A 24248-nucleotide genomic window follows, 5' to 3' on the forward strand; every position below is an offset into this window, starting at 1 on the left:
TGCTTGATTCGCACAAGGACTCTCCTGACATCCTGTCTCTTGGAATGTTAGACGTGCACCGAGTCGCAACTGTGCACGAGTAACCTTGAGACATGTCACAACGTGCACAGACTTATTTCAACATGCTTGCTACTTTCTTTCAAACTCAGGTACATAAATTATTGAACCCCCTTCGTATAATAGGCATCTCAGAGACCTGGTGGAAGGAGGACAATCAATGGGACACTGTTACCAGGGTACAAATTATATCACAACGATAGAGTAAATCAAAATGAAGGGGACTCTGGATGGTGTCAGAGAACATTTCGGCTTCCAGGACCATGGCATGATTTTCCAAGGGCTGCTGAGCAGAGATGGTATACAACAGGGGGTCTCAAAGTCCCTCTTTGAGGGCCGCAATCCAATCGGGTTTTCAGGATTTCCCCAATGAATATGCATGAGATCTATGTGCATGCACTGCTTTCAATGCATAGTCATTGGGGAAATCTTGAAAACCCGACTGGATTGCGGCCCTCAAAGAGGGACTTTGAGATCCCTGGTATGCAACCATCAAAGGAGGAGAGAAATGTGTTCAACAACAGACTGGCTAACTTACTGAACAGGGCTTTGAACTAGAATTGCTGGGGCAGGGTGATCAAAGCCCCTGGGTAAGTTTAAGCCCTCAGATAAGTGAATCACTAAATTCCTCTACACCAGTGTATCTCAAACTGTGTGCCTCCTGAGATTTCAGGTGTGCCATGGCACACTGGGGAGGAGGAGAGATGCCGGTGCCAGCTGACTGCCTACAGTGGGAGCAAGCGCCTTTCTTCTCTGGCCCGGTTCCTTGCCAGCACCTCCACTGGCATCTCAGGGCCCTTCTGGAGGGCCTTCGCTCCTACGCGGCCATCTATGTGATGACATCACACATGCACATGATGTCATCACGGTGACATCTGTGCCGTGAACCGCAGCCACTGCCTTTAGTGTGCTGCGGTTCGAGAAAGTTTGCGGGACACTGCTCTACACCAATGAGAACAAGGGTCAATGTCGGAAAAGCAGTACCATTGCTCAAAATATGGGAAACAAGGTTCTGGATCTAGAGGCTATGATAAAAGATGCCGAGTTGGATTTAGTGGCAATCACGGAGACGTGGTTCACGGAGAACTATGACTGTGATATAGTTATCCTGGGCAATATTTTGTTTAAGAAAGACAGGGTAGGAAGAAAAAGAGGGGGGATTGGCACTCTATGCTAAAGATCATATTAAAGCCACACAATTGCAGGATCTGCAGGGCAAGGAAGAGGCACTGTGGATCAATTTGGAAAGAGGGAATGGTGGATATATTTTCGTTGATGTGATACACAGGCCTCCGTCACAGACAGAAGAAGTGGACAGAGATTTAACAGCAGACATTCAAAATATAGCTGTAAAAAGGGAAGTACTACCAAAAAATGATTTTAATATGCCAAATATTGATTGGGGGGTCCCTATTGCAGGGTGTCTTAGAAGTAGGGAGACCCTGGATTCTCTACAAGGAGAACTGTTCCAGCAGTTGGTAATGGGACCCACGTGGAATGGGTTCATAGTGGACTTAGTGCTTACAAACGGGGAAAGCGTTTCTGATGTTGTAATGGATGATCATCTGCCATTCAGTGATCACCATATGGTATGGTTTAATATTAAGACAGGCGTAGAGAGAGCTCATTCAAAAGGGAAGATGAGGTTCTTACATCAATAATCTTCTTTCTAGTAGACAGACACTCTGTTCCTGACCCTGTGAGTAGTCAATCCCTTCTCACAAGAATTCTTGTAGAGATCCTGATTAGCATTCTTTTGCTCCACCTCCCATCTCTCTGGGCTGTCCTCCAGTTCCTCAGTTCATACCAAAGCAGATGGTCAGCCCTGGAGAGGAAACAGAATAGGAAGAGGTACAGGGACTCTCCCTGAGAAACATGTTAGAACATAATGACATAAGAACATAGGAATAGCCTTACTGGATTAGACCAATGGTCCATCAAGCCCAGTAGCCCATTCTCACGGTGGCCAATCCAGGTCACTAGTACCTGGCCAAAACCCAAAGTGTAGCAATATTCCATGCTACCAATCCAGGGCAAGCAGTGGCTTCCCGTGTCTTTCTGAATAACAGGCTGTGGACTTTTCCTCCTATTCTGCTTTTATCAGTCTTATTAAACCAACTCCAGGGAGTTCTAATTAGTACCACTGAGATATAATTACAGTATATATAAACAATGTAAAATCACAGTGTATCAATAAAATTTTTTGTGTGAAGTGCTCAGACCCACAACCGTAATGGTTAATGTAAAACCAAACTGGAGTTGCTGCTGGAACCATCATAGCATTGCACCATCCCAACCGCCATAATATGAATTAACACCAAAGTGAAAAACAATAACAAAATAAACTAAACTAATATAAAAAAATAAATAAAACTTATCTGTGTTTTCAGTGGCGAACGGCTGGTCTCACAAGTGGGCGGCAGCTGCGGTTATAAAGCTAAAGTGCATGATTAACTAGTAAAGCCATTTGTGCTGTGAAACACCCCCCCCCCCAACTCGAGTTTCATAACCTTCATCAGGAGGGGATACCTAATGCGGCAGCCCTAATACGCATCCCTAGGTCACGCCTTGCCAGTTCGCCTAGTGAAACCGTACGCAAGTTAAGAGCCTTAGCCATCATGTTTCTATAACTATAAAGCTCTATGATATCACAATGCAGGTGTAAAGAGCCTTAGCCAATAGGGAGAGGAGAAGATAGTGGATGCTGCGGATGGACCATTTGGCCTTTTTGCCATCATGTTTCTGTAACCATAAAGCTCTATGACATCACAATTCAGGTGTAAAGAGCCTTAGCCTATAGGAAGAGGAGATGCAAATGTTAAGCGCCTTAGCCAATAGGGAGAGGAGGAGATAGTGGATGCTGCGGATGGGCCATTTGGCCTTTATCTGCCATCCTGTTTCTACCCTGTTTCCCCAATGATAAGGCAGGGCCATCAAATAAGACAGCCCCCCCTTTTTAGAAAAAAATGTAAAATAAGGCACCCCCCCGCAAATAAGCCACCCACCGATACCTGCGCTTACCCGAATCGGGTGGTACGGTGGGTGACTCCGTGTGGTCCCTCCGTCTACCGTATTTGCCTCCATGGCTGCGTGCCGCACCTCGTCATGAAGTGAAGAGGAGGAAGTGACAGGACTGCAGCGCGCGCACGTGACTCCGCGCAAGGAAACACAGGCAGCTTCCCTCATCCCTCCCTAACGGAGACTGCAGGAGTTTGTTCACGGCCAGAACATCCAAAAGTGAGACACGCAGACAGGTTTCTTTGTTTCACATTGTCAAGTCCCCTCTGATGCTGCACTACAGAATAATCTCTTTACTGTGTTTCCCTGATGGAGAACATTGGGGACATTAAATGGTACAATATATGGTATGATGGATAAAGCTGGCCATACACGGTACGATTTTTCGGCCGACCGATTCTTCAGCCGACCGTTTTCTTCCTCCAACGAACGCATTGCGAACGTACCTATCGCGAACGTAATAAAATTCTGTTTTTTTTCAACAATAACTGTGTACTGTAGTCTTCTTCATGGGTAAATAAGGCATCCCCCCGAAAATAAGCCCTAGAGCATATTTTGGCCTTCCAAAAAAAATAAGACAGTGTCTTACCATCGGGGAAACAGGGTATAACCCTGTAAAGCTCTATGACCTCACAATGCAGGTGTAAAGAGCCTTAGCCTATAGGAAGAGGAGATGCAAATGTTAAGAGCCTTAGCCAATAGGGAGAGGAGGAGGTAGTGGATGCTGCAGATGGACAGACTGGCCTTTATCTGCTATCATCATACTATGTTTCTAAGACTTAAACTGTAGAATACGATAACAATTGCCAGACAAAAGTTACCCCTTGATATCTGAAAAGTCCTACTAAGCATCTCTAGATGAGTTGGTGACAATGTCTGCTTCTAAAGTGAATATTCTTCTCATTTCAGTTCGTTCTTTGACATGTTTCGTATGCGATAATAAACCAACCAACTGGAAATGCCTGAGTCCAAAAAAATGTGGTGCCTTTTCCTCCTTCTGCATGACCTCAACAACATCTGGAGGAACTGGTGAGTTTCCCCAATGGCCAAAGAGGCTGAAGCGAAACTTATAAAGACAGAGAGGGCCAAATGTGTCCGAGGCGGGACTATCCCAAAGAATGAGAATATGGAGGGACATTTTTGATATGACGTCTAAATCCGAGTTTAGACGTTTTGTGGAAGGCGCACAAAAATCCAGTAGCAAACATGTTCATTTCAAAACCACAAAGCGTCTATCTTGGGGTTTTCTGTTTTTTTTTCAAAAGTGGATGTGTTTGTGCTCTGTGCATCTATCTTTTTGAACCATTTTCGGAAAAAAAACCCCCAAAACTCCCCACCAGGTCCAAATGAAAACCGCACAGAACAAGCCATTGGGATGTAGTAGATTGGCAACACAGACATCCCAGAAGTACAGTGAGGCACTTTAGGGGGGGCTATACACTTCTCCTTCCGTATTCGCGGTTTCAGCATTCGCGGTTTTGATTATTCACGGTTTTTAGTTTCCTGGCTCCTCCCCCCCCCCCCCAAATTACATCAGCTTACATAGAGAAATCGCTGATTCCAAGCGTTTACAGAGAAAATCGCCGATTCCCGGCCCTTTCTTCACCGTGTTTTGCCTCTCCTTCAGGAACTGGCCAGGTCTCCCACCATATTCATGATGGTTTTTAATAGAAAACAGCGAATAATATATGAAAAAGTTATTCGCAGTTTTTCAGTATTTGTGGTTCTGTTAATCCCCTATCGCCGCGAATACGGAGGGAGAAGTGTAGTGAGTTTTACTTAAAAAGGTACACATCTCGTGGTGTATGGTGACCCTTTCAAAATCCACTCAAAACCTACTGGACCCAACTGTACACCACACCAATAGCCCTTATGCCTGCAAGTGTCACATATATGTAGGTGCAGTGGGATTTAGGTGGATTTTGGAAGACTCGCATATTCCACCATAAGTGTAGTCGTTAGCGTGAGATACGAGCCCGAGTCCCCATCTCTATAATCTACGGCACCGACCACAAGGCTACTCCAGGAACCTCTCCCAAGTCATAAGCCTGCCGTAGAAGGGTTTGGCAAGAAAAAGGTTCAAATGCCCCTTTTGGGATATTTTTCTTTTTTGAAAATGAGCCCCTTTGTTCATTAAGAAGGGTGGCAAGTCAAACGCGCGCGGACAAATGCGAAGACAAGTCAGCGCATGACAATTGAGCGAAAAGACAAGTGAGCACAAAGACAAATGAGCGCTAGATAATTACGCCAAGACAATCGAGCGCAGACAAAATCGCGCGATTTCAAGTGAGCGCAAAGATAACAGAGCAACATAACTAGGCCAAGAACCTGCTCAGAAGAGCCCGCCCTCCCTTCTCTAACGTGGTTTCCCCTCGGTAGCATCTCGCTTGTCTTGCACTCGCTTGTCTGCGCCCATTTGTCCTCGCGCTTTTGTCTTGCATGCATTTGCCTATGAACCATTATGAAGAGACGTATTGTTGCAGAATCCTTTATGATGGAGAATATTCAGGATGTTGAGGATTGCCTTTGAAGTTGTCTTTTTATATGAGACGTTAGACACTTTGGGGTTGTTGTTTTATTTTAAACTTGATCTGGGATAAACACCATAACTGTTTTGTGAATGGTGGTGGTGTTTTTTTCTGACCTTTGATTGAAAATACAGTTGCCTGATATTCCGAGTGAGACGCTCTTTTCTACTGAGGTCTTTTTTTCCACCATTTATTGGTTTATTGAGTTGTTTAAAGTGAAATGAAATTTATATTGTCCTATGGTTGCTCCCTAACATTGAGTAGAAATACATTGTTGTGAATGTTTTTGCATTATGGAAGATACCACACGGAGGGAGGTGGGGGGAAGAGGGATAAAGAGATTTTCTGAACAGTAAGAGGGAGGGAAGGATATACCTGGAGGTGGAGAGGTGAGAGAGACAAAGAATGCAAAATGGGAAGGAGGGAGAGGAGAAATGTAGAGATGTTGGAACAGGGAGAGCAGAGGGGAAGGAAAGAGGTAGAAGAAAAAGGGAGATGATGGAAATAGGGGTGGGGAGAATGGAGGCAGACAGAGAGAAAAAGAAAAAGAAAAAAAAGAGAGAACAAAAGAGAAAGAGAGAAAGGAAGAAAGAGAAAGAGAGAAGGAAAGAAAGAGAGAGAGACTGGACCATGGGAGGAAGGGAAGAGAGAGGAAGGAATGTTGGGCCCAAAAAGACAGAAAGGAGAAAAAGAGATAATGGATCTGAGGGTGAAGGGGAGGGAACGATGCTGGATAATTGGAGGGAGGGAAGAAAGAGAGGGAGAGGAAAGAGAGACAATGGATGGATCTGGGAGTAGAAGGGAGGGTAGAAGAGATGTTAGATAAGGGAAGGGAGGGATGTTGACCTGGGGATGGAGGAAAGGAGATATCAGTCCTTTAATTGTGAATTTAAGCATGATTTAACATTTTAATCAACATGCAGTCCTAGTTTGAATATTTATAGCAGGGGTGCCCACACTTTTTCGGCTTGCGAGCTACTTTTAAAATGACCAAGTCAAAATGATCTACCAACAATAAAATGTAAAAAAAAAAAAAAACACAAAGCACACTGTATGCAGAGAAAATGCTAATCATCATTTATATTCTGGGTTTTTTTTTCAAAGAGGTCAAGGCAGATGACTCTATGCACTGTCACCTCAGTACCAACTATACAAAAATAGACAAATATACCCTCTCCCTTTTTAGTAAACCACAATAGTGGTTTTTAGCGCAGGGAGCTGCGCTGAATGCCCTATGCTGCTATCGACGTTCATAGGCTCCCTGCGCTAAAACCTGCTATTGTGGTATAGCAAAAGGGGGCCATAGTGCAAAATATAGACAGCAGATATAAATTCTCAAAACAGACACATTTTGATCACTAAATTGAAAATAAAATCGTTTTTCCTACCTTTGTTGTCTGGTGATTTCATGAGTTTCTGCTTGCACTTTCGTCTGACTGTGTATCCAATATTCCTTCCCTTCTTTCAGCCTCCTGTATGCTTCCTCTACTCCAGATCTCATTCCCTCCCCCAACTTTTAATTCTTCTCTCCCTGACCCCTCTCCTTTCTTTCTCCCTGCCTCCTTTCTTTCTTTCTGTCTTTCTCTTTCCATGCCCCCTTTCTTTCTGTCTCCCTGTCTCCCCTTTCTTCCTGTTTCCCTGTCCCCCCCCCTTTCTTTCTGTTTCACTTCTTTCTGTGTTTGTCTGTCTGCCCCCTTTCTTTGTCTTTCTTTCTCCCTGACCCCTCCAAGCCACCGCCATCAGGAAACAGGCCTCTAAGCCTCTGCCGCCAAGTTCTGAGCTCTCCTTGCTTCCCAATGCTGTAAACAGCTGGGACCACCAGCCTTCACCCGATGTCAATTCTGACATCAGAGAGGAAGTTCCGGGCCAGCCAGGAAGCGATTGGCTGGCCTGAAACTTCCTCTCCGACATCAGAATTGGTGTCGAAGGGGGGAGGAGGGGAGAAGGCTGGTGGGCCCAGCGCTTTTGTTGTCCTTATGGTGTCGGGAAGCAGGGAGAATAATAATAATTTATTGTTTATATACCACCAAAGCCAAAGTAGTTCGAGGCGGTTTACAATAAAGAAGAGCTGAACATACAGCGAAAAACAATGAAGCCTTTGCCTTTGAGTACATGAATATTTGTACAGAGTATGGTAACATTCTAGATGCGGGTTTACAATAAAAAGTAAGTCGAGGCAACTTACAATAGGAAGAGCAGGTCATACCGTGTGGGAATAAGCAGTGAAGACTTTAGGAATTCTTGGTCAATAGGAAGTAGATCGAGGCGATTTATAATAAGAAGGGATAGGTCATAGAGTGTGGGAATAAGCAGTGAAGACTTTAGGAATTCTTGATCACAAATCGGAGAACACGAAAGCAACGCGAATCTATCACGGAGCCCGGGATGGGCTCCACGATCGACTCGCATTGCCTTCGCGATCTACTGGTCGATCGCGATTGACCTTTTGGGCACCCCTGTTTTGTAGGGTCACTGTGAGGTCTACCATTACAAAGTGAAAACAATTTGGCACCACCAAGACCATGGTTTATTTGTTTATAGTCCGACTTTTACAAGGCGGATCACAAAATCACATACATAATATTTATTTAAAAATTTATACCCCGCATAGACCTATGCGGTTGACATGTTGGTTACGTATATAATATACCGATCGCCCTTTAGTCACATAGATGTGGACAAATAACGGACAAACATCTTAACGATTAAACATTCAGCAATCTAATATAATAAAACGCTAGGCCGCGCATGCGCACTCCCATCTGCGTGCGCCGGTTTTCTGTGAGCTGTAGGGCACCGCAGATAGGAGTGCGCATGCGCGCGAAGCTCTCTCTCTCCCTCCCCCCGAGGTGGATGTCGGCCGCGGCGGCTGTCGGCGGCTGCAGGCCGCGGCAGCCAAATCCGGAAAACATTTTAATGTAAGTAGGGCATGGAGATCAGGAGGAAGGTATGGGGGGGAGGAAAATACTGCAACACACGGAAATGGAGGGGCAGAAAAGGGGTTGATGGACAGGGGAAGAGGTGCTGATGAACAGGGAGGGGGCAGAAAAATGAAGACAGGCCTACTGCTGGACAGGGGGAGCAGGAAGGAGGTGATGATGGACAGGGGGAGGTAAAACAAAGGGAGAAGGGCTTCTGCTGGATAAGGTGAGCAGTGATGGTGTGGTGGAGGACACAGGGGAGGTAAAAGGAAGGGAGAATGGACAGGGGGAGCAGGCAAGGGGTGGTAGTGGACAGCCAAGGAAAAAAAAAAAAAGACAGAAATACAGAAAGCGGCTAAGGAGAGAGAAAAAAAAATAAAGACAGACACACACACATATATTCTAGCACCCGTTAATGTAACGGGCTATAAGACTAGTAACTCTATAAAAAGTTAAAACCCAAATATTCATTGGCATTGTATCTCACAGGAATAACAGAAATAGCAACATTTTCTTAGGGAAGCATTAACAAAGAGCTGCGTTTTCAGCATTTTCTTAAAATGAATCTTTTCAACACAAAATCGCAGTAGGCCTGGCAGAGCGTTCCAAAGCTCGACACCCGCCGTTCCAATTCTAACATGAGTAATAGACATCTTCCCCTCTAAACTTAGGGCTCCTTTTATAAAGGAGGGCCTTAACGCACGGAATAGCGCGCGCTAAATTGCCACGCACGCTAGCCGCTACCACCTGTTAAGCAGGCGGTAGTTTTTCGGCTATAGCACGCGCTAATCTTGTGCGTGCGCTAAAATCACTAGCGCACCTTCGTAAAAGGAGCATTTAATTTCATTGTGTTTTCAGACCTCAGATTTCTTCTAGGTCGGTAAATTTCATACAACTCTTGTAGTACCCTTGGAGCCGTAAGCCTGAAGTCATTATGCCATTGTATAGATCCATGGTGAGGCCCCACCTGGAATACTGTGTGCAATTGTGGAGGCCGCATTACCGTAAGGATGTGCTGAGACTGGAGTCGGTCCAGAGAATGGCCACCCGGATGGTCTCGGGACTCAAGGATCTCCCGTACGAGGAACGGCTGGAGAAGTTGCAGCTGTACTCACTCGAGGAACGCAGAGAGAGGGGTGACATGATCGAGACATTCAAGTATCTCATGGGCCGCATCGAGGTGGAAGAAGATATCTTCTTTTTCAAGGGTCCCGCGACAACAAGGGGGCCTCCGTGGAAAATCAGGTTGCATAAGCAGGAGTTTCGTCAGCCGTAAGCCTGAAGTCATTATGCCATTGTATAGATCCATGGTGAGGCCCCACCTGGAATACCGTGTGCAATTCTGGAGGCCGCATTACCGTAAGGATGTGCTGAGACTGGAGTCGGTCCAGAGAATGGCCACCCGGATGGTCTCGGGACTCAAGGATCTCCCGTACGAGGAACGGCTGGATAAGTTGCAGCTGTACTCACTCGAGGAACGCAGAGAGAGGGGTGACATGATCGAGACATTCAAGTAGCTCACGGGCCGCATCGAGGTAGAAGGAGATATCTTCTTTTTCAAGGGTCCCGCGGCAACAAGGGGGCATCCGTGGAAAATCAGGGGCGGGAAACTGCAAGGGGACCACCAGGAAATTATTTTTCACTGAAAGGGTGGTTGATCGCTAGAATAGTCTTCCACTTCAGGTGATTGAGGCCAGCAGCGTGCCTGATTTTAAGGCCAAATGGGATAGACACGTGGGATCTATTCACAGAGAAAGGTAGGGGATGGTCATTGGGGTGGGCAGACTAGATGGGCCGTGGCCCTTATCTGTCGTCTATTTCTATGTTTCTATGTTTCTAATATCAGTTGGATGATCGCCATGATCTTAAAATGTGCTCTTTGTTGAATAGGCAGCCAGTGGAACTGTTTCAGTATAGGGGATATATGTGAACTCCTAGGAACCCCTGTAATCCATCTAGCAGCTGAATTAATCAGAACACACAAAAAAAAATCAAACAGAAAAATACACATTCTCTTAACCATAGCATCCATTATCCCACGACAGAATAAATCATTTTTCAAACACCCATACTATATTTTACAGAATAAATGCCGTTTTTGCAGTCTTTTAAAAGTATTCAGGTCTCGTTGCTGCCTTACGAAGCCTGTTCCATTCTGCAGGGCCAGCACATAAGAAAACGCCTGCTCTGGTCGTTGTAATCTTATCTCCGTCCTTGTTGGTATATATAAGTCGCCTTGGCTCAATCTGGCGGCCCTTCCAAAGTCAACCCCTGTAGGTTAAGGAAATTGCGGAGGAATGTCACCATGGGGCCGAAGATAAAATTTAAAATAAAGTAATTAAAAAAAAAAAAAAAAGACTGCAGTGTTCTCCGGCTGAGACATTAAAATCAGAAGCAAACAATGCATGAGAAATTCATACAAATATAGCAGAATCTGGAAAAAGCAGAAGCAGGCTCCGTGTTAGACATGCTGGGGCCCAGGGAAGAAATTAAGGAGGGGGGCCCCCCAATTTCTCTCCTCCCTGCTCCCTCCCCCAAATCCCCACCCACCAAATGTCCTCCCATCCAGCATCTCTCCCTTCATTTTAAAATCAGCTGCTCGTAGAGGCCTCCATGAGCCAGGATGACCTTCCCTTCTCCCCACCCGGTTCCGAAGCCCCCTTCACCTGTACAAATGCAAGGAGATCACTGGCACAACAGCGATTCTCTAGCTTTGTCCACGGCCTCCTCAGCGCTGTCCCTTTGCTGTGTTCCACCCCTGCTAACGCAATTTTCTGTTTCTGTTTAGATGGACAGCAACAGAGAAACAATGCCAAGGAAGCCACAGGTGGCAATAGAGAATTACTGCCATTATGGTAACCTCCTTGCATTTTTACAAATGAGAGGAGCTTCAGGACATCCCAGCCTATGGGGGGCCCCCTAAAGCTATGGGGTCCAGGGCAGCTTTCCCAATTGTCTTTCCCTTCCTAACAATCGGCCCTTAGTAGAAGGCACAATGTGACGTGATAATGTCACTCGCATGCTCAGATGCAGCCCCGAGCTTGAGGAGAGAAGGTTTGTGTGGGGGCGGAGCTGAGGTAGAACAGGGCGGAACTGGGGGTGGGGGTGGGGTGTGACGCTACATATCCGATTTTTGGCTTCACAAAATCTGGTAACCCTAATTATGACCCCCAATGGAGGATGCACCCATGGGGCAAGAGTATCTTGTGGACTACAGGAGAGGCTTGCATCAACTTTGAGTGGCTTCCTTGTTGTCAAGAGTTTACAAAGTTCAAGGGTTGGTTATATTAGCTAACACACACAACTATAAGCTGTTGATTTTTGGCAGCCATATTTGAACAGCTGGCTCTGACACCAACTCCCACCTCTCAGAAATTTCTCATCAAGTTTTTTGATTACAGGTCTAGCCTTTACATCTGTGCCTTCTACTAGACAAAATATTGATAAGAGGCAGAACTAGAATTTACCAGCTTTGAAAAGTCAGTCTAGGCTCTTTCGTGTAGTATCCGTGGCCTCAGCAGAAACTATGTTAGGTCCATCTTAACCTACACTGGGCAACCCATGATATAATTTTTGCTGATCATTAAGAATGTGTTTTAATATAGTACTGGTAAACTAGATGGACCATATTAAAACACATTGATCATGCTTCTATCAACGGAGTCCTGATCGTAGATGCCTAGCAAAAATTCACACACAACTCAATTGGTTTTTAAGTGGTTAAATGGCATGGCAATTGACATAAAACAAACAGCGAAGACCAGAAAATGGTGAACAAGGGCATTTCCAAAGATGAATCTATTTCACGGACTCAACAAGATTCTTGCTTCAGCCCAGGTGCAAACAACAAACAGCGGAGACCACAAAATGGCGAACAACAGTCTAATAATAATTTTTTTAAAAACTTTATTCTTGTATCCCACCCTGCCATAAAGTTCACATCGAAGAAGACTGGGCAAACTGTGAACATACATATATCAGGGAAATACAGCAATAATCAAGTTACAGATTTGACAAACAGGCAAGTTTTCAACAGCTTCCTAAAGGCATAGTAAGACTGTGTGTGAGGAATCAAAATACTCAACCAGGAATTCATTTTTCCTGTCTGAAATGCAAATGTCTTTTATCGACAAGCTTTTGGTGATGGATACACAAACGTGCAAGTTTTTCAAGTGTTTTTGTTAGACTTGTGTGGTTTAAATTGAGAGCCAAACACAGCCAAATTTGAACAGGATTCTTGCCTCAAATGGCAACCAGTGAAGCCGTTGCTAAAAAGGGCTCACATGATCATATTTTTTTCAAACCGAAAATCGAGCGAACCGCCGTATTTTGTATTACTCGCAATCTATTAAAGACTTTTTTTTGTGAGATACCAAGTAAATAATGTTGCAGGTGTCGAGGGCAGATAGAATTGAAGACTGAACCAGTAACCTAAAGGATGCTAGGTCAAAATATTTTTTTAATAGTTTGAAGTTTCCAAAGAATCACAAAAAAAATTTTTGATCATTAAATCAGTATGGTCCTCTAGAGCAGTGTTTTTCAACCGCTGTTCCGTGGCACACTAGTGTGCCGCGAGATGTTGCCTGGTGTGCCGCAGGGCCGCCGGGCCCGGAGCTGACAGGGGGCCCGAGGCAGGGGCGCCAGTAGCTCGCCAAGGCAAAGTGAGTCGATCACCCAGGACTCACTTTGTCTTGGCGATCTAATCTATCGAGCCGATAAGTCTTCTTCTCCCCAACGTCAATTCTGCAGTCGGAGAGGAAGTTCGGGCCAGCCAATCGCTGCCTGGCTGGGCGGAACTTCCTCTCCAATTGCAGAATTGACGTCAGGGAGAGCATGCGTCGGCGTTGGCTTTGGGGCCTGTTATCCATTGGTGGGTCCTGTTCCCCGATGGCAGCAGCAGTGGCAGTGGCTTGGGGAACGGCAGGGAGAAAGAAAGAAAGGGGGCAGGCAGGGAAACAGAAGGAAAGAAGAGAAACAGAAAAAAAGAAAGAAAGGTCAGGGAGAGAGGAAGAAAAAGTTGGGGGAGGGAATGAGGTGTGGAGGAGAGAAAGCATACAGGCTGATAGAAGGGAAGAAAGATTGGATGCACAGTCAGAAGAAGAAAGTGCAACCAGAAATCACCAGACAAGGTAGGAAAAATGATTTTATTTTAAATTTAGCAAAGTGGAGGCAGTATTACCACAGTTTTCAAAGGAATTTGCCCAAATAACTTAATAGTTAACTGGGTAAATTCCCAGAGATGAAAACTTCCCTTCACTTACTATGCACAGTTCTGAATTTATATCTGCTGTCTATATTTTACAATAAGGTCACCTTTTACTAAACCGCAATAGTGGTTTTTAGCGCAGGGAGCCTATGAGCGTCAAGAGCAGCGCTGGGCATTCAGCGCAGCTCCCTGCGCTAAAAACTGCTATTGTGGTTTAATAAAAAGGATGGAGGGTATATTTGTCTATTTTTGTATGCTATAAAAACCAAATACAGAGAGAGACTGAGAGCTGTTGACGAAGAGCTACGTGTGTGTCTTTCTTCGATTCCAGCCAGAATATCAGCTTTGTGTTCAGCCAAACAGGCCCAGGTTTCGCACTGAATAAAGTATTTTATAATTTTTATTTCGTAATAAAGTAATTATAAAATACTTTCTTTGTGTTTATTTGATTCCTATTCAAGAGAATTACTTTATATATAGTCAATATAGGCAGAGAGTTAAATTTTTTAACATTTTCTAATGGTGGTGTGCCTCGTGATTTTTTTCATGAAACAAGTGTGCCTTTGCCCAAAAAAGGTTGAAAAACACTGCTCTAGAGCAATCATTTTAACCCTCCCACCTACCTAATAAATAATCAAGAAAAACAAATCCATAGAATCTTTCAATATTTTTCCCCCAATTAAAATATTAGAACAGCCTCCCCCTCCCCACCCTGGATGGTGTGGCCGGGCCAGACCCCAAGTAGGTTGGAAACCCCGGCTCGGATCACAGGTAAGATTTTAGGAGCGCCTTTTATATGGTTGGTCAAAGGAAAAACCCGGAGACTGGACTTCTAGCAAAACTTCTTTGGGTTTATTAACATGCAAGCCCAAAACATCACTGCATGCACATTTGTCACAGGGCACAGTCATTGAGTTCACAGTATATTACATAAGTCCCGGGCACACCGGATGTGCCTCTGCATGTGACTGTCAATCTTCCTAAGTGCATTGAAATCATCATTAAAAAAAAACAGAAAAAAATTGCTTCTGCAGTTTCTTCACTGCCTCCGTAGCGTCCCCTCTCAGGACTAAGACTTCTCCCCTAACCCAAGCCGGTTTACTAATTCACAGCTGAGCACAACAGGTGTCAGCAAGCTTTCCCCTATACCCAAAACGTGCTAGGAAAGTTATGGTACTTCCCTGGAGGTAATCTCTCTCCCCTGGTGGGCTGGTGTCCTGAAAGCTTTCTTGGCTGGCTGGTGGAAGAAGGGAGATAGCAGCTATCTTGGTTTGCTGCTGGGCTCCTACAATCAGGAACAGGTGAGCCTCCTCCTCCTCCCTGATTACTCTGCCTTCTGCCTATTTGAGGTTTGCATGGTTGCAGGGCTCCGTGACCAGCTCCACCCCCTTCTACCTGGATTCCTCTAACCTGGGGAAAGGAGTAATAGGGACTGGCTTGTGGTTTCAGTGCCCTCCCTTCCAGAATCTTGGGCTGACTCCACCCCTGCTTTTCCACCATGTTATTTGGTTGTGCTACCCGGCTGCTTTTACCAGGAGAAATAGGCTTTATTTTAGAGCTTACAGTCTTAAGGGCAGTATTTCTGACTGGACCCACAGTCTTTTTACTTGTGACAGGGGCTTCCCTGTCACAATGGGTATAATGAAAGGGCCAAAAATAAGATCAGTTCAATTATCATTCCTTACAAAATTTTTGCCAACGGTTCCCAAACATCCCAAAATTTCCTAACATCTCCCTTTTCTATGGCCATCGTACGTTCCATTGTAAAAATATGGTATAGAGATTCCCACCAAAAGGTGTAACTTAACCGAGCCCAGTTTTTCCAGTTCTTTAAAATAAGTCGTATGAAAACCCCTGTCATTATAAAGAGAATATTGAAAGATTCTATGGATTTGTTTTTCTTGATTATTTATTAGGTAGGTGGGAGGGTTAAAACGCTTGCAGCTGATCCAAAACACAGCCATTAAGATAATTTCGGGCGCAAAGAAATTTGATCATGTTACTCCTTTGCTTCAAAAAGCCCACTGGTTGCCTGTCCCACACAGGGTAACTTACAAAATCGCCCTTCTGACATTTAAAGCTTTGCAGACCTATACACCAGCATTTATAGACAGACTTTTGATCCCATATGACCGGTACACGTCGTACCACAATCTTTTTTGTGACAGCCCCTATGATCTGGAATACTCTTCCTTTACACTTAAAAATGGAAAAAAAACTTTAAAAATTTTAAAAGCAATCTAAAGTGTTTTCTTTTTAAAGATGCTTTTAATTGATCAATTATATTTTAGTAATTAAACTATTCTTGTTTTTAACATTTATTTTCCCAACTCCCTTTTGTGTTTACCTTAAATGTTTCTCACATTTTCTATATCGATTGTATTTCTCCCCCTCTTCCTATTCGTGCGTAGGGGCCTTTTGGTCCGTTTTTACCTAGTATGTAACTGTTGTCAGTCTTGCAGTTTTTAATATAGAAATGTATGTTTTACTTGTTAAATTGTTGTTTAAATGTTAATTTTAAATCTTGTTCAACGCTTTGTAGTTTCGAAAAAGCGTTTAATCAAAAATCTGAATAAACAATAAACAATTTTGAGACGATGTTTTTGAGGCTTTCGAAGAGACATCCTTTTTGCGGGTGCTGAGCATTTTCACTGGGTTAATTGTATATGTTGAGGAAATATATACATGTGTGTCTTATGGCAGTTTGTAATGCTTATTGTGAATGTGATAGTTTAACCCACCTTGTTAAAGGGGGGGGGGATATAACAAAATAAACCGTGGTTAGGGGTAGAGAACGGGCATAGTTAACGTAGACGTCACTAAGCGTGCGAGTTAAGCGCTGATAAATTAGATCACGTAAAGCCTAATATACCAGCGCCTAGCTCATTAAGGGGTCCTTTTACTAAGGTGCGCTAGCCGTCTTAGAGTGCGCTAAACGCTAACGTGTCCATTATAGTCTATGGACGCGTTAGCATTTAGCATGCGCTAATATTTAGCGTGTGGTAAAACGGCTAGCGCGCCTTAGTAAAAGGACCCCTAAGCCTAGCCGCGCCTAAGGATGCCTAGGCGTCGCTAGGCGTGATTCTATGAAGGACCCCTAGCAGTTGATGGACGACCGTGCAGGCCGGCGTCTACAAGTTAGGTGCAGTTAGGCGCCATTTGTAGAATCGGGACGATTCTGGACGTCCTCACCTTGTCCAGCGTCGCTTACTATCTCCTCTTTTACTAAACCATGGTTGAGGTTTTTAGCGTGGCCTGGAGTGCTACGAGCGCTGGAGCCGCGTCGGAGCATTTTGCACCCCGGGCTGCGCTAGGAACCTCTACCACAGCTTAGTAAAAAGAGGGCCTATGTTACTATGGTACGAATTAAATGATATATGTTATGTGCGTTATTTTTCCCTGAGATTGTAACACATGGTGGGTATTGGGTATAATAATCCAATAACATGCCCTAGGATTATAAACCTACCTTTAAATTAGTTGTTATATAAAATAATGCTAAAACATTATTAATGTGAAAGTGAAGTGCTCGGTATACCTTCATCACGGCCATATCCGCAGATAATTAGACCGCAAAGAAATCAAAACCCATCTATTCAAAAAATTTATACAGATGTCATAACTCCAACCTGGATTAAGTTTAAGTTTATTCAAATAATTTGATTAAACGCTTTTCAAATTACAAAGCATTTTACAGAAATAAAATGAAAATTTTAAAAAAAAAATCACTAATACATAAACTTTATAATTAGACCAACAGGGGTAAATTGAACAAGGGAAACATTAGGAAAGGGGGGAAGAAATACAATTTTTTAAAGAAAAGTACATAAAAGGGAAGTACATTAGGAGGGGGGGAAAGAACGATGGTAGTAGAGAGAGATCAAATGAGAGAAATATTGAAGCTATAGTTTTATGAATGGGTAAGATCATAGGATGGTACCTCTTAATGGATTTGGTAGATTCAGTTAAAGGCTTCTTTAAAGGATTCCCCTCAGTGTGACTCCACCATCCTCCCTTCTTCACCAGTTACCCTCCCCCTCAAAGCCCAAGCTTGTCAACTGCTTCCCTAACTGCATATATACTGAAACTGCACTATATCCTATCTGTACAGCATCCCGAATTCTATATCCACTGGAATAGCCCAATCCTCCCATTCCCTAAACTATACTACCCCATTCTTCTTGTAACTCTTCTGGAAAAGTCCAGAAGTCTCTTTGTTTTTTTTTTTTTGTTTTGTTTTTTTTTTAAATATGTTTATTGAGTCAACAAAGTCTCTTTGTAATCATCCTGGAAATGTCCAGATGTCTTTTTTGTAATCCGCCCAGAACTGCAAGGTTGAGGCGGAATAGAAATCAGTAATGTAACTTTCAAGGGGACCATCATGGCACTCACATGTTCCCCACTTAACCAACCTTCCTAATGTTTATTCTTATCTATGTAGTTAATATGATTTTGGATTTCAATAGCGGAATTTGGATGAACTGATTTTAATCACCAGCGTTTTGGAGCACATAGCACAAATATTTTTTTCAATGGACACGGCCACGCTGATTGAGGACCCGACCTTAATGGTGCTTTTGGTCCGGAGTGGTTGCGATATCAAATGAACCTGATAAGTACTGGACCTCCAGTAATCACATGTTCTTCCTTTAAAGTATTTTTCAAATTGTTTCTAAGATCATATTAACTATTGTGACCGGGTAAGACCTGGACTGGAGTAGCCCGAGCCCTGACCTGGGTCATCTAAGCCTCAGCCGAGCTGTTGAATGAGGCATGGCAGGGTAAAGGAGTATCTGCATCAAAATAAAAGGTCCAGTAAAGGTGTTTAGTGTAAATTTTAAGATGACTTTATTTTCTGGTCTTATAATGTAGCGCAATTCCAAAACATTTAAACAAAAACTTTCATTGGTGGCCTGTTAGCCCACCATGCTTTATTCACTAATAAAGTTAAAGGAAAACACAAAAATAACTTTTCAATTTCAAGTCCTGCAACCTGCTTGCACTACTTGGACAGGTTCCCCACAGTTCTCCTGTGATTATGCAAATTCAGAACAACAGTGAATCTTTTATCTCTTCTGTTATTCTTAATTACATCAGAAGCAGTAATTCTTAACTCTCCTGGTATTCTTAGTTGTGTGAGGTAACACCACCTTATCAGAAACAGCATTTTTACTTTCCCCAAACTCTACTCTGTAATCATGCTCTCAAATAAGCATGACTCCTCAGGTTCCATCTCAACATCATTTGTAAGCATTTCTGAATCAAATTCATTATTACCATCAGAAGAATAATTAGAAGTTTCAATCCTGAGGTTTACTCTTTGCTTTCTGTGGGGAATGCTGGCTTCTGGCTTCTGAATCCTGGCTGGCACAAATCTGCCTCTTTCCAAGGATTCAGGTATCCTGTAAGCTTGTGGCTGCCTCTGCCTTCTTTGACCTAGAGAACACACCCTTTTCCCTAGCATGAGCTGATTGTCCCTCAAAACACCTGCGGTTCTCTGGTGCTTTGCTCATGAGCCTGGATAGCTTCCCTGCTCATTAGCCCTGCCCCCAGCAGAACTGATTGCAGGAGCTAATCCCTTTGTGTGTTTTGCTATCACCTGCCTGCTGCATGCTGGTCCTTGTAGTTCTTTGCTTTTAGCATTCCCTGCATTAGAACAAGGCAAGTATAATCGGGTCCCTTTTAGGTTGCCTTTCACTGGGGATAAATTCTGCAGGGCAGTTTCCCTAACCTGCCTGCTGCTAGGGGTAGGTTTAGGGATAGTTTTAGAGCACTGCAGGGTTTCTTCCAGCATGACAGGACTCTCCCTGTCACACTATATAAGAACCTCCCCTGACGCAGCGAACCTAAGCGAAACAGGGCCTGTCGGGAGTCTGAGAAATATATTCCTCCCCTGCTTGGAAAGAATATCGGCAGAGGGAGAAGAAAACGAACTGTTTGGATTCAAACTATGCTTGGAGGACAGTGCTACTATTGAGATAAGTGTTGCTATTTGAAATATATGGACTATAAATGAGAAAGTACAGTGGTGCCTCGCATAACGAACGCCTCGCAGAGCGAACGCTGTACACAACGAACTTCATGTCTTGATTCATACAACAAACTTCGTTTCACACAACGAAGTCGCCCGAGCTTCCACGATCGCTGCCGATGTATTGAATCCTTCCGCGCAGGCACTGCAGGCAGTCATTAGTCACTGCGCTTAACGCGTTTCACATAACGAACTTTTCGCATAACAAACTTGCTCCTGGAACGAAATAAGTTCGTTGTGTGAGGCACCACTGTATTTAAATTATCTTTAAACAAGTGGAGTTTTCATTTCACCTAGGATGTTTTTTCCTATGCAGCTTTAAAGTTGTGTACGGCTGGCATAGAGGTCTTTCAGGTGAAATGTTCACCGGAAGAAACTGAGGTTCATTTCTCCACTTTGATGCAAGTTTTTCTAATTCTGGGAGCTTCTCTCTCTTTTTTCCTCCAAGATAGTGGGATTATTGGAATACGTTTAAGTGGTGATATATTATATTCCTATTGCTAGTAGTTTATGGTTTTACACTATATAAGAATACATATTAGGAAGGTTGGACCTGATATTACCAGATCTATCCAAAAGCTTAAATTATCTTTCCCCTCGTTAAAAGGCATTGTCTATATTAGAACATTAGGGAAATCTCTTTACTTTAAAATCACTGAGCTTTGGAATAATTTTCCTGTCCAGCTGCGTAACTTGGGCTCTTTCCAATTATTTCGAAAACATCTGAAAACGTGGCTATTTTCCAAAAAATGGAAATTCCCGCTGCTCTCTCTATAATCACTAACCCCCCCCCCCCCCTCTTTTACAAAGGTGCGCTAAGCTTTATAGCGCGCGCTAAACGCTAACACGTGCATGTTATCCTATGGATGCATTAGCGGTTAGCGCACGTGTTGATTTACGTGTGCGCTAAAACACTTAGCGCGCCTTTGTAAAAGAGGGGATAATTCTTATTATAGTTCCCTTTCTTTAAAACTCGTGTAAATCGTGCCGAGCTCTGTCTCTTTAGAGAAGTTGCGGTATATGAGCTTAAAGTTTAGTTTAGTTGGTTAAGTGGGGAGCATGTGAGTGCCATGATGAACCCCTTGAAAGTCATGGTCTAATTATAATAATAACGGTTTATATACCGCAGGACCGTGAAGTTCTATGCGGTTTACAATGGTTAAAAGATGTTACAAATTAAGTAGAATTAACAAGGTTAGACGCTAGTTATTAACATCGCTAGAGATCATATTGTGGAGTAGGATTGTACAGGTCAGTTGCCTAAATACTTCAGGAACAGATGTGTTTCCTAAGGTGTCAGGTCAAAAGCGCGCCGGGACAAAGGTGCGCGCAGACAACTGAGCGCAACGTGGAGGCGCGCGCCAAAGAAAATGACTGTTTTAAAGGGCTCCGACGGGGGGTGGTGGGGGGAACCCCCCCCCCACTTTACTTTATACAGATCGTGCCGAGTTGTGGCGGGTTTGGGGGGTTGTAACCCCTCACATTTTACTGAAAACTTTACTTTTTCCCTAAAAAACAGGGAAACAGTTAAGTTTCCAGTATAATGAGGGGGGTTACAACCCCCCAAACCCCCCACAACGCCGCCGCGATCTGTATTAAGTAAAGTGGGGGGGGAGTTTCCCAACAAAACCCCCCCGTCGGAGCCCCTATAAAAACATTCTTTTTCTTCGGCACGTGCTTCCGTCTTGCGCTCAGTTGTCGGCGCGCGCCGTTGTCTTCGGCGGTTTTGTCTATGAACTGTTTCCTAAATTCCCCATAAGTAGTAGGCATATGCCTACCCGTGGATATGGCTGGGATGAAGGTGAGCATTTCACTTTCACATTAATAATGTTTTAGCATTATTTTATATAACTAATTTAAAGATAGACTGGATTATTAATGAAAGTACTGTGTCCCAATTAATAGGTATGTCGCATTCTCTCTTCCAGATTGGCTGTGGAGTACAGCCCTCCTGTCTTGCAACTTTCCCATTTCATTAAGGGGTTGCTGACCCCAAGTGCATCCCATATTTGTACCTCCTGTCACAATGTTATTTAGCCTCTTAAAAGACTCATTTCTTTATCATTTCACTTAGTTTAAGTTACCCTAATTAATCCCCCTTATAACTCACCTAGTTTTCACTATTTTTAACCATAAGCCCCTTCTATGCTCTCTGTTTCTATTTCCTGTTTGTCTGGACTAGATTAAGCTTCAAACACAAGGACGCGTCCAATGTGTCTGCAACGTGTCCCTACATCATTGGGGGCTATACGAATCATCTTAAATAATAAAATGCTAGCCGCGCATGCGCACTTGCGTCGCGTGTTCCCTGATCCCTTTTCTGTCGGGGTGTGGCAGCACGAGTGCGCATGCTCGCTTAGTACGTCACTGGCGGGGATGGAGAGAAGCAGCGTTGCTGGGCAAGGGGCCGTCCTCGCCCGCCCCGAGACCAGGGCAATCTCAAGGCCAGTGGCCATGCTAGGGGTAGGGTAGGAAGGAGGGCTTTGAGGCAGGCGACTGTCGGCGGAGAGCAGCCGAATGCAGGAAGCGGAGCGGCCAGGTAAACAAAAAAACAACCGAGCGAGCCGGGCTGCTGAGAAAGCGCGGGAGGCCTGGCCCGGGCTGCGGACGGGGATGGAGTTGGGGCGGTGAGCCTTCCCTGTGGCTGAAATGGAGCCGGGCCGCCCTCCGCAACAGACCAGAGGAGTCCGAGTCCTTTGCCGCTCACCCCCCCCCCCCTTCACTTCCCGCGGACCCGACTACCTTGGCGATTCAAGCAGCGTGTGCAGCAGTCTTCACACACTGCTTCGGGCCCTTCTACTGCCCTGATTTGCTCTGCCGCGTCTCTGATGATGTCATCAGGGACGTGCCAGAGTAAATCAGGGCAGTAGAAGGACCCGAAGCAGCGTGTGAAGACTGCTGCCCACGCTGCTTGAATCGCCGGGTAGGTAGTCAGTCCACGGGAAGGGAAGGGGGGGCGGCAAGGACTCTGGGGAGAACGGTAGATACCGGCCCTATACTAACTCCCGTGGACAGGGGGAGCAGGAAGAGGTGCTGATGGACAGGAGGGGAGAAAATGAAGGGAGGCCTATTGCTGGACAGAGGGAGCAGGAAGAGGTGATGATGGATAGGGGGGGGAAGAAAGGAGGCCTATTGTTGGACAGGGAGTGCAGGAAGAGGTGCTGATGGACACGAGGGGGGGGAAATGAAGGGAGGCCTACTGCTGGACAGAGGGAGCAGGAAGAGGTGATGATGGATAGGGGGGGGAAGAAAGGAGGCCTATTGTTGGACAGGGAGAGCAGGAAGAGGTGCTGATGGACACGAGGGGGGGGGAAATGAAGGGAGGCCTACTGCTGGACAGGGGGAGCAGGAAGAGGTGCTGATGGACAGGGGGGAGGTAAAACAAAGGGAGAAGGGCTGCTGCTGGATAAGGGGAGCAGTGAAGGGGTGGTGGTGGACACAGGGGAGGTAAAAAGAAGGGAGAATGGACAGGAAAAAGCAGCTAAGGAGACAGAGAGAGAAAGGAATAAAGAACAGGCACACACATATATTCTGGCACCCGTTAATGTAACGGGCTATAAAGCTAGTGTTGATAATAATATCGGAACAAGGATGTGAAGAAATGGAAATCCCTTTTAACAACAAATTTCCTCTCTGCTGTCTTCTTTTCTTAACCAGGTTCGTACAAAACCTTCTCCATCTCTAAATCCTGCGTCCCAATCTGTATCCCGGTCAATCTCAACGCGGGGGTGGCCGGCACCTCCGTTACATGTTGCAAGAAAGACCTGTGCAATTACAGCAGCGCGACGAGCGTGAAAATCAGCTCCTTGGCCTTGGTGGTCTCGGCAAGTTTCCTCGTTCTGCTCTCGTGGACTGGACTTTGAGTTGAAAGCGGCAGGGAATCGACACCTCGGCGTCCGCACCGCATTCCTTCTTGAAAGCACCGAAAACTTGCTCCGACATGCTTCTTCCGCTTTCACAATTTGACTAATAATTGGGGGCTGGGGGGGATAAGGAGGGCATTTTTTTAAATTTATCTTTCGGTGTGTGTTAATTTGTAGTTGCGCGTAATAAATGACATAAAAAAGACAAGGTCCCTTTAATTAAGGTGCGTTAACCGATTTAGCGTGGGCTAAAGATGGGTTATCAATTCAACTCACAGTGGGAAAATCCATACCCCATCATGAATCGGAAAAAATCCTCCTGTCTTTAAGAGTATTCACATTCTTCTCTAATAAGGCAAAGATACTACACTTCTCCCTCGGTATTCGCAGGGGGTTAGGTGCAGAGCCGGACCGCGAAGTGTGAAAAATCGCAAATAATTTCTCGGCCGGCTCTGACCCATCCCTGCCTCCCTCCTCACCTGGTGGTCTAGCGGTGAAGCGGGGCAGGAGCGATCCTCCTATGCTCCTGCCCCGTGCAGAGCCGTCATCAGAATGGCCGCCGTGAGCTCCCGTTGTAGTTTCGGGACCTGGTGGTCTAGCGATCCTCCTATGCTCCTGCCCCGT

At 44.8% G+C, this 24248-nt stretch overlaps 1 protein-coding gene across 1 annotated transcript in view; it reads left to right on the forward strand.

Annotated features, from left to right (window-relative positions):
- Positions 1–23943, forward strand: part of LOC117355960 (lymphocyte antigen 6E-like) — a 34596-nt gene extending 10653 nt beyond the window's left edge. The window contains exons 2-3 of the mRNA XM_033935142.1: positions 3985–4104; positions 23419–23943. Of these exons, the coding sequence (XP_033791033.1) occupies positions 3985–4104; positions 23419–23624 (326 nt within the window). The 3' untranslated portion in view covers positions 23625–23943. The remainder of the gene's footprint in view (positions 1–3984; positions 4105–23418) is intronic.
- Positions 23944–24248: the final 305 nt, after the last annotated feature.

Source organism: Geotrypetes seraphini, chromosome 2 (assembly GCF_902459505.1).
Source record: "Geotrypetes seraphini chromosome 2, aGeoSer1.1, whole genome shotgun sequence".
Classification (NCBI taxonomy): domain Eukaryota; kingdom Metazoa; phylum Chordata; class Amphibia; order Gymnophiona; family Dermophiidae; genus Geotrypetes; species Geotrypetes seraphini.